This window comes from Marmota marmota, unplaced genomic scaffold (assembly GCF_001458135.2).
Source record: "Marmota marmota marmota unplaced genomic scaffold, marMar, whole genome shotgun sequence".
NCBI lineage: Eukaryota > Metazoa > Chordata > Mammalia > Rodentia > Sciuridae > Marmota > Marmota marmota.
In genome coordinates this window covers 19,014,656-19,028,328 of record NW_025999941.1, presented here as the reverse complement: position 1 = coordinate 19,028,328, position 13,673 = coordinate 19,014,656, and the positions used below count along the sequence as shown (strand labels likewise).

Genomic DNA, 13,673 nt, shown 5'->3' with positions numbered 1-13,673 from the left:
CAGCTGCTTGCTGTGAAGGTGACAGACTGCCCTGCCCATTTTTCTATAGCCTCTGGACCCTTTTACCAAGAGGAGTACTTTTGTTCACAGGAAAAACAACAAAACCAGAAATGGCGGCTATGCTAGTAGACTAGTGAGGACACCCGGGGCTAGGACAGGAAGCTGAACCTCCTGTGCCAATAGCAGCTGTGCATTTTGAAGATATGGGGAGACCCCCGTGATGAGCCACTGGTGGCTGACAGGAAGGAATCCCTGCTGGATGCCCTCAGCCCCTGGCTGCTCCCTTCTGCACTAACCAGAGAGGTCCACCAGCCTCCCCGGGACAGCATTTAACACCTCTGAGGAAAAGGGGGCACTTTTTAGTTAGCTAACTCCAGGTTTAAATTATTAAATAAAATACTACACATTAAAAAAAGAAATCCTCCTTTACTGCCTGAAGGCAACATAAAAATACACTAGAAGATCAAAAGACACTCAGCTCAGCATCATGCACATAGGTTTTGCATGAGGTGTATGGTGGGGCAGAAACTCTGAATGATTGCTTTGGAGGCCACTGTGTCCTGGCTTGAAAATGGACTCATCTCCCTGGTCCTGCCCTGCAAAGAAGAAGGGCGCTGGGGAGAAAGGCACGGGAAACCACACTGGCCACTGACTCCTCCCTCACCATCTTCCTGGTTTCTAAGCCAGTATCTAGTCCCGCGATTGCCACTAACAAGCTCTGCTGCCCCTGGTCAGAGGCATTTGGAGGTAGTTTATGGTTTCGCAAAATGACAACTGAATCTAAGGACATAATTGCAGCCTTAAAAGTGATCTGAACGTGAGCACCCCAGCCAAAGGGAAGGGTGTGGTCCAGGGACCACAGATCACAGACCATGCTCCCAGCTTCAGCCATTATTACATAAAGGACAACCACAGCAGCTGACCAACAGAAGAGGCAGCAGGCGGGTCCACAGCAGGCAGGACTCCCAGCTGCTGCTTCATAACCTAGGACTTTCACCTAGGGGAAACGGTTGCTCTAGGGCACACATTCCAGACACATGCCAGAATCTCCTGTGCAAGCCTGCCTACACGGAGGGAAGGTGGCCACCACCTGAACCCGCCACGAGAGGGCAGCAGCGCTCACCCCAGGGGGAGGCAGGTGGGAACTGGGCGAACTGGGCTGTGGGTGGAAACAGGACAGCGCAAGCAGGCTCAGCCACCCTCAGGGCTGACCATGCCCAGGGCCAGTATCTTTCCTTTCATTTGTTTTTTGGTCAAATTTCTTGTTGTCTTCTATCGTATTAATACAGGGCATCTTAAGTGAACACCTCTGCTGCCTAGGGCACCTTCCCCAAGGCCACTCTGCACACCAACTACAGCCTCTCACTTCAAGGGTGTGCAGAAGATGAGCTGGAAAGCCACAGTACCTTTTCAGGACTGAAACTGGGCTCAAGAACAGAGACTAGCCCTTGGCCTGTTTTTGATACCATTTCTTTGCCTATAAATTCTGGCACTGCTTAGGTTTGGTTTTGTTTTGTTTGCTTTTTTTTTTTTTTCCGGTCCTGGAGATTGAACCCAGGGGTGCTCTACCACCGAGCCACACCGCATCTCTCTTATTTTTATTTTGAGACAGGGTCTCACTAAGTTGCCCAGGCTGTGCTCGAATTTGCAATCTTCCTGCCTCAGTCTCCCAAGTAGCTGGGGTTCCAGGTAACACCCTGGTCTATGAACCCTGGCAGTGGACTCCTAAGAGAAAGTCGTATTTTGACTTATTTGTAAGATCCCAATATTTATAAAGATTCATAAATTTATATTGTGAAAGGAATGCTGGAACAACATCTTGAAGAGAGAGCCTGTTTGTTTGGGATGTGAAGCTAAAAAGCCTGAGGTGCTTGGCCAACAATACAGAACAACGACTCTCAACTGCGTGGGAAATTTGAAAGTACAGTCATGCGCTACAAGGCAGCGCTGGCAGGGACCGAGTGTGGCGGTGGTCCCAGGAGATTACGATGCAGCTGGAAAAGCACTAGCACCTAGTATTTTTATTGCTCCTTTTGATGTTTAAATGTTTGGAGATGCGGCTATTTCCTACAGCTGCCTGCAGCACTCGCTGAGGTGGTGGTGTGGCGTGCAGCCTAGGAGGGACAGACTGCCACACAGCCTGGGTGGGGGTCAGGCGACGCCATTCAGATCTGCGGAGCACACTTATGTTTGCCTCACAACAAAATCACCTCCCAACAAAACAACAAATGATAGAAATCGAATATCAACACAGGAAATGACCCCATGGAGGTATGACTAGAATGTGCTGCTAATAAGTTAAAAGTACAAAAACCACAAATGCTTTCTTGCAACAATGTTCCCCTCACTCTCCTGCATTTCTGCATTGTGCAACCGGGAGCTTATTTCTTGGGGGCTGCAGCCCAGATGCTGGCCTGCTAGCACCACAGTCAATGCTATCCAACACCAGGACGGACCAGACTGAGAAGCATCTGGCCAGGACACTGCACTGACTCGACGGAGCCATGTTATTTTTTCACATGTGCAACAGCAAACAGAACATCCTGTACGATGTGAAAAACAGGACCTGGACCAGGACATAACCATAAGCAGAAGAAAGGAAAGGTCCGTCCTGTGGAAGGCAGATAGGAAGGGCCGGGCCGGTGGAGCGGAGCGAGGCAGCTGAGCACTCGCGCTGTCCTCACCCTGCCAGCCCCTGTGACCGCCAGACCCCACGCAGGGCAGAAAGCACGTTGCCACCGGCTACGCTGGAACCAGCCTGCAGGAAAAGACAAAGAACTTAATTACCTGCTGCCTGTGCCTAAGGTCACCGACTCCCAGATGTCCTCAAATGCGTGCCTCATCCCCACCCTCACGCAGGACAGAGCTGATCCGGAATCAGGACTGGGTCTCGCTCCCCTGACAGTGCTTATACTCAGTCTCACAGGCAAGCAGTGATGTGGCCCAGGCCACCCCAGGGGGCTGGCTTTTCAGAGCTGACACACATTACTATTTAATAGGAGAAAGACTGGAAGCAAAGTAACTTGATCTGAGGAGGACGGGAGTCACCAGAGTAAACAGTGTAATTAAGAAAGCTGCCCAACTGGCTACGAAACACACTGAAGGGAAATTGCATGGAAATGGAAGGTGACCCTCATTGTTATACAAAATTACATATAAGAGGATATGAGGGGAAAGGGGAAAAAATATCAAGGGAAAGAGCATCGAGTTCAACTTAAACCTGAGCCACTTTCCGAGGTTTGGTCCTCTCCACCTAAATGCTACAGCTCTGTTCTGTTCACATCTGTTTCACAAGGATGGGACTTTAAAAAAAAAAAAAAAACTGTTTTGGTCCAGATCTGTTATTCGTATGGCATTTCTTGAACTCTGTCTAGCTTTTTCTTCTTTCAACCATTTTTCTTTTTTACAGTTTTGTTTGTTTTGTTTTGTTTTGTAGCAACTCTGATAAGGGTTTTATCTGATTAAAACACTGCACAGGTTCAGAGCCCACAGCTTAGCTGCCACAAGGTATGAAGCTATCAGCCTCTCAGGGCCTTAGGCCTGTCACCAGGAAAAACAGATTTGAAAATAAGATTTAAGGCTAAGGCCTTCAGACCTATTTACCTCCACAATGTAGGTGAAAATGACCAGAAGATGAGAAACGCCACAGGACACATGTGTCATAGTGATCACCATGGATATTGGGACTTCCATGTTAGTTTTAAGAATGATTCACAGGTGCTTTTATTTGCTTCACATACCTGCAAGACCTGGCACCAACAGGTATGGTGTCTCTACAACATTATTTTCTACTTACCTTTGCCAACATGATTCTTGTCTTTGCCACATCCAGAGGGGTGGTGACTGCAGCTGCAAAGCCACCTGTATAGAGAAAACCCAGCAAACAGTGAGATGGGACTGCACCAGATGGCGATTTCATAATCGTTACTTCATAACTCCTCAAAACCCTGCCAAAGCCATTTCTTCATCCTGACGTGCACTCGAGCACTCGGGAGCAGGATGCACACCTGCAAGATCTCAAGCCACATGCTTCATTTCTTTTGCAGTGATGGAGAACTGCACTTAAAAGAGTAAAAGTGAACGCCTTCCCCACTAAGGGAACAAAACAGTGCCCTCCGGTACACCCGGCTCCTTCAAAGGCCAGCCAACGAACTGGTTTTGTATATGACGTACACGGCCAGGTACCCACAGATAGTGGGACGTGCAAGGCCCCCAACAATTCTCGGGGGCCATGTTTCCACTGGCCACTTAAATGGACTCCAAATGCTTCTATCATTTCTTGTGTGGATAGTATAAAATTAACGGAGTTCTGTGTATCATGTGAGATTTAGGGTGTAAATGGCTGAATCCTTCAAGTTAAGTGGGTACAGTTCCCTGTATGCCCCTGGCTTCTAGTAACATGCTGAGAGGAGCAACTGCCCTTCCAGGCTCATCTGCAGCCTCCAGTCCTCGGGCTGCAGTGGCATTCTAGCTCTGGGCTGCCTTCCTACCCCTTCTCTTGTGTTCCCTTTCTGAATGCCACTGTGGCCAACTTGTTCACAGATTTTAGCAAGGTCTGTTTCTGAGGGCACAGAAATCGAAAGACTTTAAAAAACCCTACAGTTTATGATGTCAATATTTTATTTCATGTGGTACAAAGACATGTGAAACCTGAAGGAGAGAGAAATAACGAATCCTAAAGAAATGTCAAGATCATTGTACTGTCATGTGTCTAAAAAAAATAAAAATAAAAAAATAAAAAAATCCTAAAGGGCTTTCAGAAGATTCGGCTGCCCAGAGCCGGGCGGGCTGAAGAGAACGAGGGCTGAAGAGAACACTGGGAAGGGGGTCCAGAAACAGCTCTACCCGACCCCAACTGCTGTGGCTGGAAGACAAGAGGGCCATCTGGTCTCTGCCAAATATCTTTCTAAATAAGACCATGATGGAGACCCTCCTTCCTATGGTAACATTTATTATGACAGAAGTGTGCCAAGGTGGCCCATCCATGTGTTCAGCCCTGTTTTTGAGTTTTCCCTGAATGTCACATGCCTTGGGGCTGGGGAGTGCCAGTTCACAGGAATATTAGATTGCTCTGTGCTGTGGCCTCTTTAGGATTAGGAAAGTGTGAGTTACTTGAATCCAAATCCCAAGGTTGCCTGAAATTCAGAAACTTATTAAGAAACCTCAGATATTTTCAAATTTTGTGGACCGAGTCCTAAAGCATACATTGTGCCCTAGAGAACCAGATATACTTTTAATTATTAGAATAGAGTCCAGAAAAGCTTCACATCCATCCCAAACAACAACAAAACAAACACCCTAAGACGCAAAGGAAGCAAAGGCCACAGACCCCTCCTGCCCCGCTTCTCACTCCAGAGCAGCTCCCCTGACCGGCGGCAGGGCTGGCGGGCAGACCTACCTGGAGACTGGTCTTCTCCGTGGTCAGGAGACAGAGGCTGAAGTCCCTGCTCTGCAGGTGACCGGCCTTAGCTTAATCACTTATTCCCTGGCTACAGCACTTTCTGAGGGAGCCAGGCCCTGGATGGGGAGCCTGGAGAGAAAAGCGGCCTGTAGAGGCTGGACACCGTGCAGAGCTGACACCTGCTCTTCAGGCCACTCCAGAAGCAGCACTGATGGCCACTGGTTTCCATTGCCTCAGAGACCTCATCTGCACCGTGCAGCACAGCAGTGACCAAAGCACTCTGCTCCAGGAGGGCAGAAGTGACGAGTGATTCTTCTTCATACCTCTGGCCCAGTGCACACAGTAGGCACTTACTATGACAGCTCTTACTATGGCTTCAAAAGTGTACCAAACCAAAAAAAAAAACCTGTCAGCTCGTCCTCTAAATAGCACAAGAAGGGACAGGAGCACTAATCTGCACGTACCGCTTCCTGTCTACAGCCCTCCAAACACACACCACACACTGTCGCTGCCTAGGTAGCCTCAGGCCCAGGTATTACATTCCCATCTGCCAATGGCTGAAAAGCATATCTTCACTCCAAAAGCTGCGCTCTCCCCACTACCTAACGGCTCCCTGTGTAGGATAAGCGAAGTAAGATTTGTCTGATGGTTAAAACTCATCTTCCTATTTGAAAATGTTCACAAACTGTCCTAAACCAATTCAAAAAGTACTAAAACTTGACAAGGAAAATTTAATAATCTGGATACTGCAAATCAAACTCACTCTGGCCACAGGCGAAGGTTTACCACCCTTTACTGTGGACGCCTGCCAATATTCTCTTAGAGATTTATATTTCATAAAAGTAATTGAAAGAAAAGTTAAACACAGAAACACATTTGCCTTGATAGGCCCTAATTTTACTGCCATGATGGAAACTGTATGTTTTATGTAAGTCAATTAATAAATCAATTTGAATGTACACAAACATCAGACTGCTTCAACTAACAGACCTCACAATGTTTCTGAGAAGCTGCAAAAAGAACTTGTGAAAATAAAATAGCAGACTAGCCGGTTGTAATGGGTAGACAGTAGGGTGTGGAGTTTCAGTTAAAATGTAGTTATTTTCTGCATTTGACTTAAGGGAGCTGTAAGCTACTGGTAAAAAACACAAAGAACACGCTAACATGTCAGACGGGAAATAACTCCCCGGGACCCAAGAATGGGCTGCTCTGGGGCTCACAGCACGTGTGAAGCCATTCCCTGTGCGTTCCTAGGAGCTCCACCTCGGGTAGCTCTACTGAACCTCAGGCGGTACCTGCTTGTAAGTGCCACATTCAGGGTAACCTAGACTTTGACAATAAAACTACCTCTCACTCTTCCTTAAGGAACAAATGCAACCTTGACCTTTGTGGTCAAAGGAGCCACCTTCCTACAACAGGCTTGGAGTGTGATCACCCATCTTGCGTGAGGATGTGGCAGGGCTGTGGTAGGAAAGCACAAGCCCCAGGGGGCCCTGCTGCCCTTCCTGCTCCCCTTCCCTCTCTGGGCTCAGTCTGGGAGGAACAGAGCACTGCCTACAGCAGTGTGATCTCCAAGCAAGTGTGCATAGTGTGGTTTGTGTGCATTTTAAAGACTGTGCCAGGCCTTGTCATTTGTTACCCAAATAAGAATGTCAAGCCTGCTGAGAGACAGCTCTCTCCCCCGCAATCCTCTTCTTAGAGAATATAAGAAGGTGTTTATTATAAGAAATTGATCAAAAACATTAGAGTACCAAATAAAACAAGAGTGGTAAACGTCCTAATTACTCAGATAGCATATGGCTTTATGTTTACAAGTTAGCCAGAAGTGAGGAAGTTGGCAAAGTCCCTTTTTCTCCTAGCTTAACCCCTGACCAGAAGCCAAGGGAATTTCTGAGCATGACAAGCCATCAACACCTCCAATCTCAAGAGACATTTCTGGATATTTGCACCAACCAGTTTGTAAAACAAGCATGGAAGAGCGCCAAGGGTGGCAGAGAGCGGGTCACTGGCAACAATTCAGCCCATTTAAACTTGGAGAAGCACACAAGGAGAACTCTGATTTCTGATTCGAGGGCGAGTCTCATCATGCTTTTATGGCCATGTAAGGTAAGGAGTCTGGAGGTGAGGCATCGGGGCCTGCGTAAGCCCTTACTCAACCTACAGGGCAACCAGCTCTTACTATGGCTTCCTCACGGCCTGGGTGGTTTCCAAATGGAGTTTATCAGCTGTGATTTAAAATAGTAACTTTGTTCTTCTGGACCAACATTCGTGCCAAATAAAATTTCAACAGAAAGAGGGGTATAAACAAAAACCATATTTAATATATGTGGATTTGTTTCCAACCGATTTTTTTGCAGGCCTTGGACAAACTGAACACCTTCACTTATCAGAACCTCACCTAAATCTATAAGCTGTGAGAGACTATCCTTCTGTGTAGTAGCTTTAGCATACAGGACATTAGTCTTTCAATGTAATTGAAAGGATGAATCATTACAATAGCTTTTCATTTTCTGGGTGTTGCTTGTTCTGACTGAAAGAGTAACAGCTCTGACAGCTGTTGAGTCTGATGGATCACCATGTGTCAACATGTACAGAATTTCACTCAACCTGAGGAAATCCCTTGAGTGGTTGACCCCATGTTAGTTACAGGTAAGGGAACTGGTGCTCAGGAAGGCTCCCCATTCTTCCTCAAGAGTTAGGGCACCTAGAGGTTTGCCTGGTCAGTCAGATGCGAGACTCTGGGCACCTTACTCCCCTGCCCCTCATCCGGGTGCCCTCGGCTGGCTTGGGAGTGAGTTTCTGGGCTCCTTAAGGGAGCCTCCTGAGCTGGGGCCGCAGGCTCCTACCACAGCACACATATTAAACTTTCCTTCCTCTCTCAAATGGGAGTACTTGGTGTAGAGTATTATTCAAAAAAGGAACTAACTGTAATGAATGGCAATTTCCTGGACATGCAATATCAAAGTATCTGCAAGCAGATCTTTGAATTACTTATTTAATGAACGTGACCACAGAATATGTACTCACTTCAACACATGGAAGTTTTAGGCTATTGTTAGCATTAAGAAGTAGCCTTCCTAATTCAGGGTAACTAAATTTCCATAATGCTCACTCTGTCCCCAGGCCCGGGAAGCAGTCAACAAAAATGCACACTGTTCTTTGTGGCTGGGTGATAGACCCCTGACTTCTGGGAATGAATCAAGACCACCTACTCCTTTAACACAGCTAATGACCAGGTGTCACATGGAAACAATTACCCATCATAATCAATCTGGGTTGATGTCACATCTAGAGACAAAATAATCTACAAGTCAAATGGGTTTAAATATTAATAAAGAATCCTATAAGATGTATGTTTTCTGTTTTTCTAATAGCTATAAGAAAAAAACCAATCCAATAACCATTAAGAAAACTGAAAAAGAATTATTTTCCAAAAAAGTCAACACCCGAAATCTACCTACTTGTCAATTCACCAGCTTTATATCTACTAACAGTTCATCATTTTCTGGGAAATTTCCACCTCATTTTATTGCAACTGTTAATTCTAATTTGCCCTTTTTTTGTAACAACAAAATATATTTCTCTCTGAGGCTTTTAAATGCATTACTTATTAAATTCTTTAAAGCATCTGAGTTCTCATTAAAATCTCACTGGAAAACTCCTATGACTGAGTGACGGATAACACAATACTGCATATTGTCACTCAGCCCTTGCTTTATTGTCTTGGAAATGGCCAGATGTTTGGATGGCCATATTTTCCACCCAAGTGCAGTTCAGCCTTCGGTAAGCTGTGGAGTGGCCTCTGCTCTCCTGATACTAGTTAATCTACCATGCTGTCAAACATGTCTCACGGACCGTGAATCACTGCCTTTTGCAAAGATCGCTTCAAGCCCGAAGCCCTGCTCCAGGCAGGCAGCTGCGTGCTTCCCCTGCACCACAGAAAGCCTCTTCCCACAGAGGACTTTGTAAATCATCTTTAAGATAATCCAAGAGCCTGAGTGAAGGCTTTAATAAAGATAAAAAGAAAAAAGAAAAATTTGTCAAAAACAAATTGGTTGTCTTTCAGGTAGACACCTTGAGCAGCTGGGTCCCCCCCCACCCGCCCAAGACACTTTCTTTTCTCAAACAGCCAGAGAAGCTCTCTTCATCTAAGCAATCTGAAATTTCTAAAGAATGTTGTTTTTGCATAGTTAATATTTTCACATTTTCTCCCCTTCTTTGGTCTTTCCCAGTATAATATAATCCTTTGCACCTGCAAAAGCTCCACAGACCGCTGACTGCCAAGAATCCACCACATGCTCCTGCCGCCAGGACCAGAGGGCCTGTGTGGAAGGAGAAAGAAAAATACGAGTTATTAAATCTTTGAATTTATCGGAACCTCCTGTGGGTTAGCTCTGGGGATGGGAACTTAAGTGAGAAGCTATTTTGGTGGCATTCCTCACTGATGACATAAGCAATTTTCCCAAGGACTGAACTGCATTCTAAAATCAGTCAAAGAATTAAGGGTGACAGTTACATTACAGTGCTTATAGGAAACACTTTTCAGAGACCATTTCATACATACAGACACTATTATTTAAGACAATGAAAAATTCTACATATTTCCCATGTAATTCTAAACATGTAAATACCATAACTGACAAATTAGTGGATGCCAAATTCCTCAGTTCTTTTTAAAGTCCTTATTCACATTCAACAGTATCTTAATTCAGTTATCTGTTGTATTAATTTAAAATCTATCCAAACATTTTGTATACTGTTAAGATTTGTTTATGGTGCTGGGGATTGAACCCAGAATCTCACACGTGCTAGGCAAGTGTTCTACCACTAAGCCACATCCCCAGCCCTGGGGTCCTGTTCATGTTAAAATACCCATGCCAAGTTCAAGACTGGGTGAAATGATGGCAGACATGGCGCCTCGCTCACTGAGAGTTTATAATCTAGTACAAGACAAGAAAAGTCACAGAAATTGAACGATGAGTCAAGCATTGATCTAGTGTCTAGTCATCTTTTAAAGCCCAAAGTTTGCACGAGAATGAGGAGTTGGGTCCCGTATTATCCACCTTTTAACAAGGCTCTCTCAGAGCAGAGCCCTGCATAACATTCCTTAGCTTTAATGAGATAATTAGCATTCAATGAACTATACATATTTTAAGTACACAATTTTGAAAACTTTTGCCGTGCACATGCATGAACCCATACAATCATTGCTACAATTAAGACAATGAACTTACCTATGACCTGAAATTTGTATGTCCCTGTGGAACTCCTCTTCCTGACCTTTCTCACTGCCCTCTAAGCAATTAGACCTGTCACTATACAATAGTTTGCCTTTTCCAGAATTTTATGTAAACATAAGCACATACTATTTTTTTTTAAACTCTGGCTTCTTTCAGAATAATCATTTTATTCATGTCACTGCAGATATCAACAGTTCATTGCTCCTTCTATTGGTAAGTAATGTCCCATCATATGGATGTCCCCTAATTTGTTTACTGACTTGTTGACAGACACCATTTGGGGCAAATAAAGCCTCAGGAATCAACCTGTATACAAGTCCATATGGACGCATGCTTCTCCTTTTCTTTGGCAAATACCTAGCAGTGATCCAGCGAGGTCACACGGCATGTTATGTGTCTAACTTTTTAAAAATGGCTCAAGTGGGACTGGGGCTGTAGCTCAGTGGTAGAGCGTGTGCCTAGCATGAGTGAGGCCCTGGGTTCGATCCTCAGCGCCATATAAAAATAAAAAAATAAAATAATGGCATTCTGTCTATCTACAAGTACAAAAAAATTTTTTTTTTAAATGGCTAAACTGTTTTTCAAAGTGGTTGTGCATATTACACCCCAGTTTTCCCACATCCTCCTCAGTACCTGGTATTGTCAGCATGTCTTAACTTTCACTAATTTGCGTGCAGTAGTATCTCCCTGTGGTTTTAGTTTGTATTCTGGCTAACGACGCAGAGCTGCTATTCACATACTTACAGCTACCCATGTCCTTCTTTAGTGAAGTGTCTGTTCAAATGCACATTTTTATGGGGTTTTAAATTAACTGAGTTTTCATAGTTCTTAATATACCCTGTATACAAGTCATTTGCAAATATTTTCTCCCAGTTTGTGACTTATCTTTTCATTCTTAACAATGTCTTTCAACGAAGAAATGATTATCATATTTTGATGAAGTCCAAATTATCTTTTCATGAATCACTTGTGTCTGGATCTAAGAAATTTTTGTCTAATCAAGATTTTTTCTCCTATGTGTGCTTTCAGAAATTTTATGTTTTTAGGTTTTGCGTTGATAACTCTCATTTATTTTAAGTCTTATATCTAGTGCAAGGTATGGATTGGAGTTCATTTTGCTGTTATGTATGAATATTCAATTGTTCCAGCAACTAGAAAAGACAATCCTTAAGCTCAGGTGTGGTGGTGCATGTCTGTAATCCCAGCAACTCAGTAGGCTGAGGCGGGAGGATCTGAAGGTCAGCCTCTGTAACTGAGAAAGATCCTGTCTCAAAATAAAATAAAAAGGACTGGGGATATAGCTCAATGGCAGAGTGCTTGCCTAGCATGTGTGAGGCCCTGGATTCAATCCCCAGTATGGGGGCAGGGGTGGGGAGAGGGGGTGGGACAATTCTTTCTCCAATGAACTGTCTCCTCCCTGTTGGCAAAAATCAATTGTCCAGCCAGGCATGGTAGCATACACCTGTAATCCATTTTTTTTGGCTGTACATGATGTGGAATTTCACTGATCATGTATTCATATATGAACATAGGAAAGTTATGTCCAATTCATTCTGTCTTTCCCATTCCCATCCCCCCTCCCTGCCCTGTCCAATCTAGTAAACACCCCTCCCACTGTAAGTCAGCATCTGCATATCAGAAAAAACATTTGGCCTTTGGTTTGGGGGGACTGGTTTATTTCACTTAGTATGATAGTCTCCAATTCCATCCATTTACTGGCAAATGCCAAGATTTCATTCTTCTTTGTGGCTGAGTAATATTCCACTGTGTATATATACCCCATTTTCTTTATCCATTTATCTGTTGAAGGGCACCTAGGTTGGTTCCATAGCTTAGCTATTGTGCATGGAGTTCCTATAAACATTGATATGGTTGCATCACTATAGTATGCTGATTTTAAGGCCTTTGGGGGTGTGTGTGTGTGTGTGTGTATATATATATTCATTCATTCCACAGAGGAGTGAAATAACTAGGTTAGACTGTGGTTCCATTTCAAGTTCAGAACTGGGCTTTGAATGGAACAGTCTGGAGTGGAGGACACAAACAGCTGCATTTAGACCTCCAGGTTACAGTGCTCCTGACAGCAGACAGACTACACTTACAAGACACTCCACACATGGATCCCAGTTTCTCCTGGAACAATACTAACATACCAAGTGAATGAACATACTATGACAATATTTAAAGCACCTTGCTTTAATAATGCCATTTTAAGTTTTTTTTTTAATTATTAACTGTCTAAACATAAAATTTCCTAAAAGTAAAATTGGGAACAATCTACAAAGATGAGTGCTCATTATAAATGGTTCATCTGGGAGCAATTTAAGTTCATAAAACAATAACACTAAGAACCTGTCTAGCAAAACATACTATATATAAATTAGGAAAGTATTTTGAAATTACATATTTTTCAAGTATTTAGAGGGACAAGAGGATTGTGATAAACAACTGGCTGGAAAAACAGTAACGGTTACTCACAGGACAATGACATATTACTGACTATGACATTTAATTCATTTTAGACTAGACAGGCAAGTGGAATAAAACATACTATATGCCATAGTATAAATGACTGCCAATACCAGTTAGCATCTACTGAGCACCATCACATTCCAAGCATTACACTGAAGACTGTACATATATCGTCTCATTTAATATGACAAAGTACATATCTCTATCCATAAAACAGGAGAGGGGCCAGCGCTAAGAACTATGAAACGGCCCACGTAAGGTCACACAGAGTGGGGGCCAAGATTGAGGCTGGCTGGTTCTGTTCCCCAGAGAGCCAAACAGAAGAGGACTTCACTGCTCTGCCCAGGTCAACTTCTCATGCAGCTACATTTTGATACACAAGTTACTAAACAAAACATCTTCTTGTCAATAAAACTTGTTAAAATGATATGGGTTTATAATAAGGCTTTTGAAGGACAGGTCTGAACACCAAAAATGTTTTAAATTGCCATAATTTCTCAATCTAAATATTTCCATTGCCACAGAGGTCTAATGATCACATTTGTCAAGGCAGACGAAGG

At 43.9% G+C, this 13,673-nt stretch overlaps 1 protein-coding gene across 8 annotated transcripts in view; it reads right to left on the bottom strand.

Annotated features, from left to right (window-relative positions):
- The window catches only part of Slc25a26 (solute carrier family 25 member 26), a 139,303-nt gene that overhangs the window by 1,159 nt on the left and 124,471 nt on the right, over positions 1-13,673 (bottom strand). For 7 of the 8 annotated variants that reach the window (XM_015494514.2, XM_015494508.2, XM_015494511.2 and 4 more), the window contains 3 exons: positions 9,654-9,723; positions 3,797-3,861; positions 2,685-2,758 (listed from right to left, as the gene is read on the bottom strand). In XM_015494514.2, the coding sequence (XP_015350000.1) occupies positions 2,685-2,758; positions 3,797-3,861; positions 9,654-9,723 (209 nt within the window). Of the gene's footprint in view, positions 1-2,566; positions 2,759-3,796; positions 3,862-9,653; positions 9,724-13,673 lie in introns of all 8 variants that reach the window. The other variant, XR_001504443.2, reaches the window with a different exon arrangement.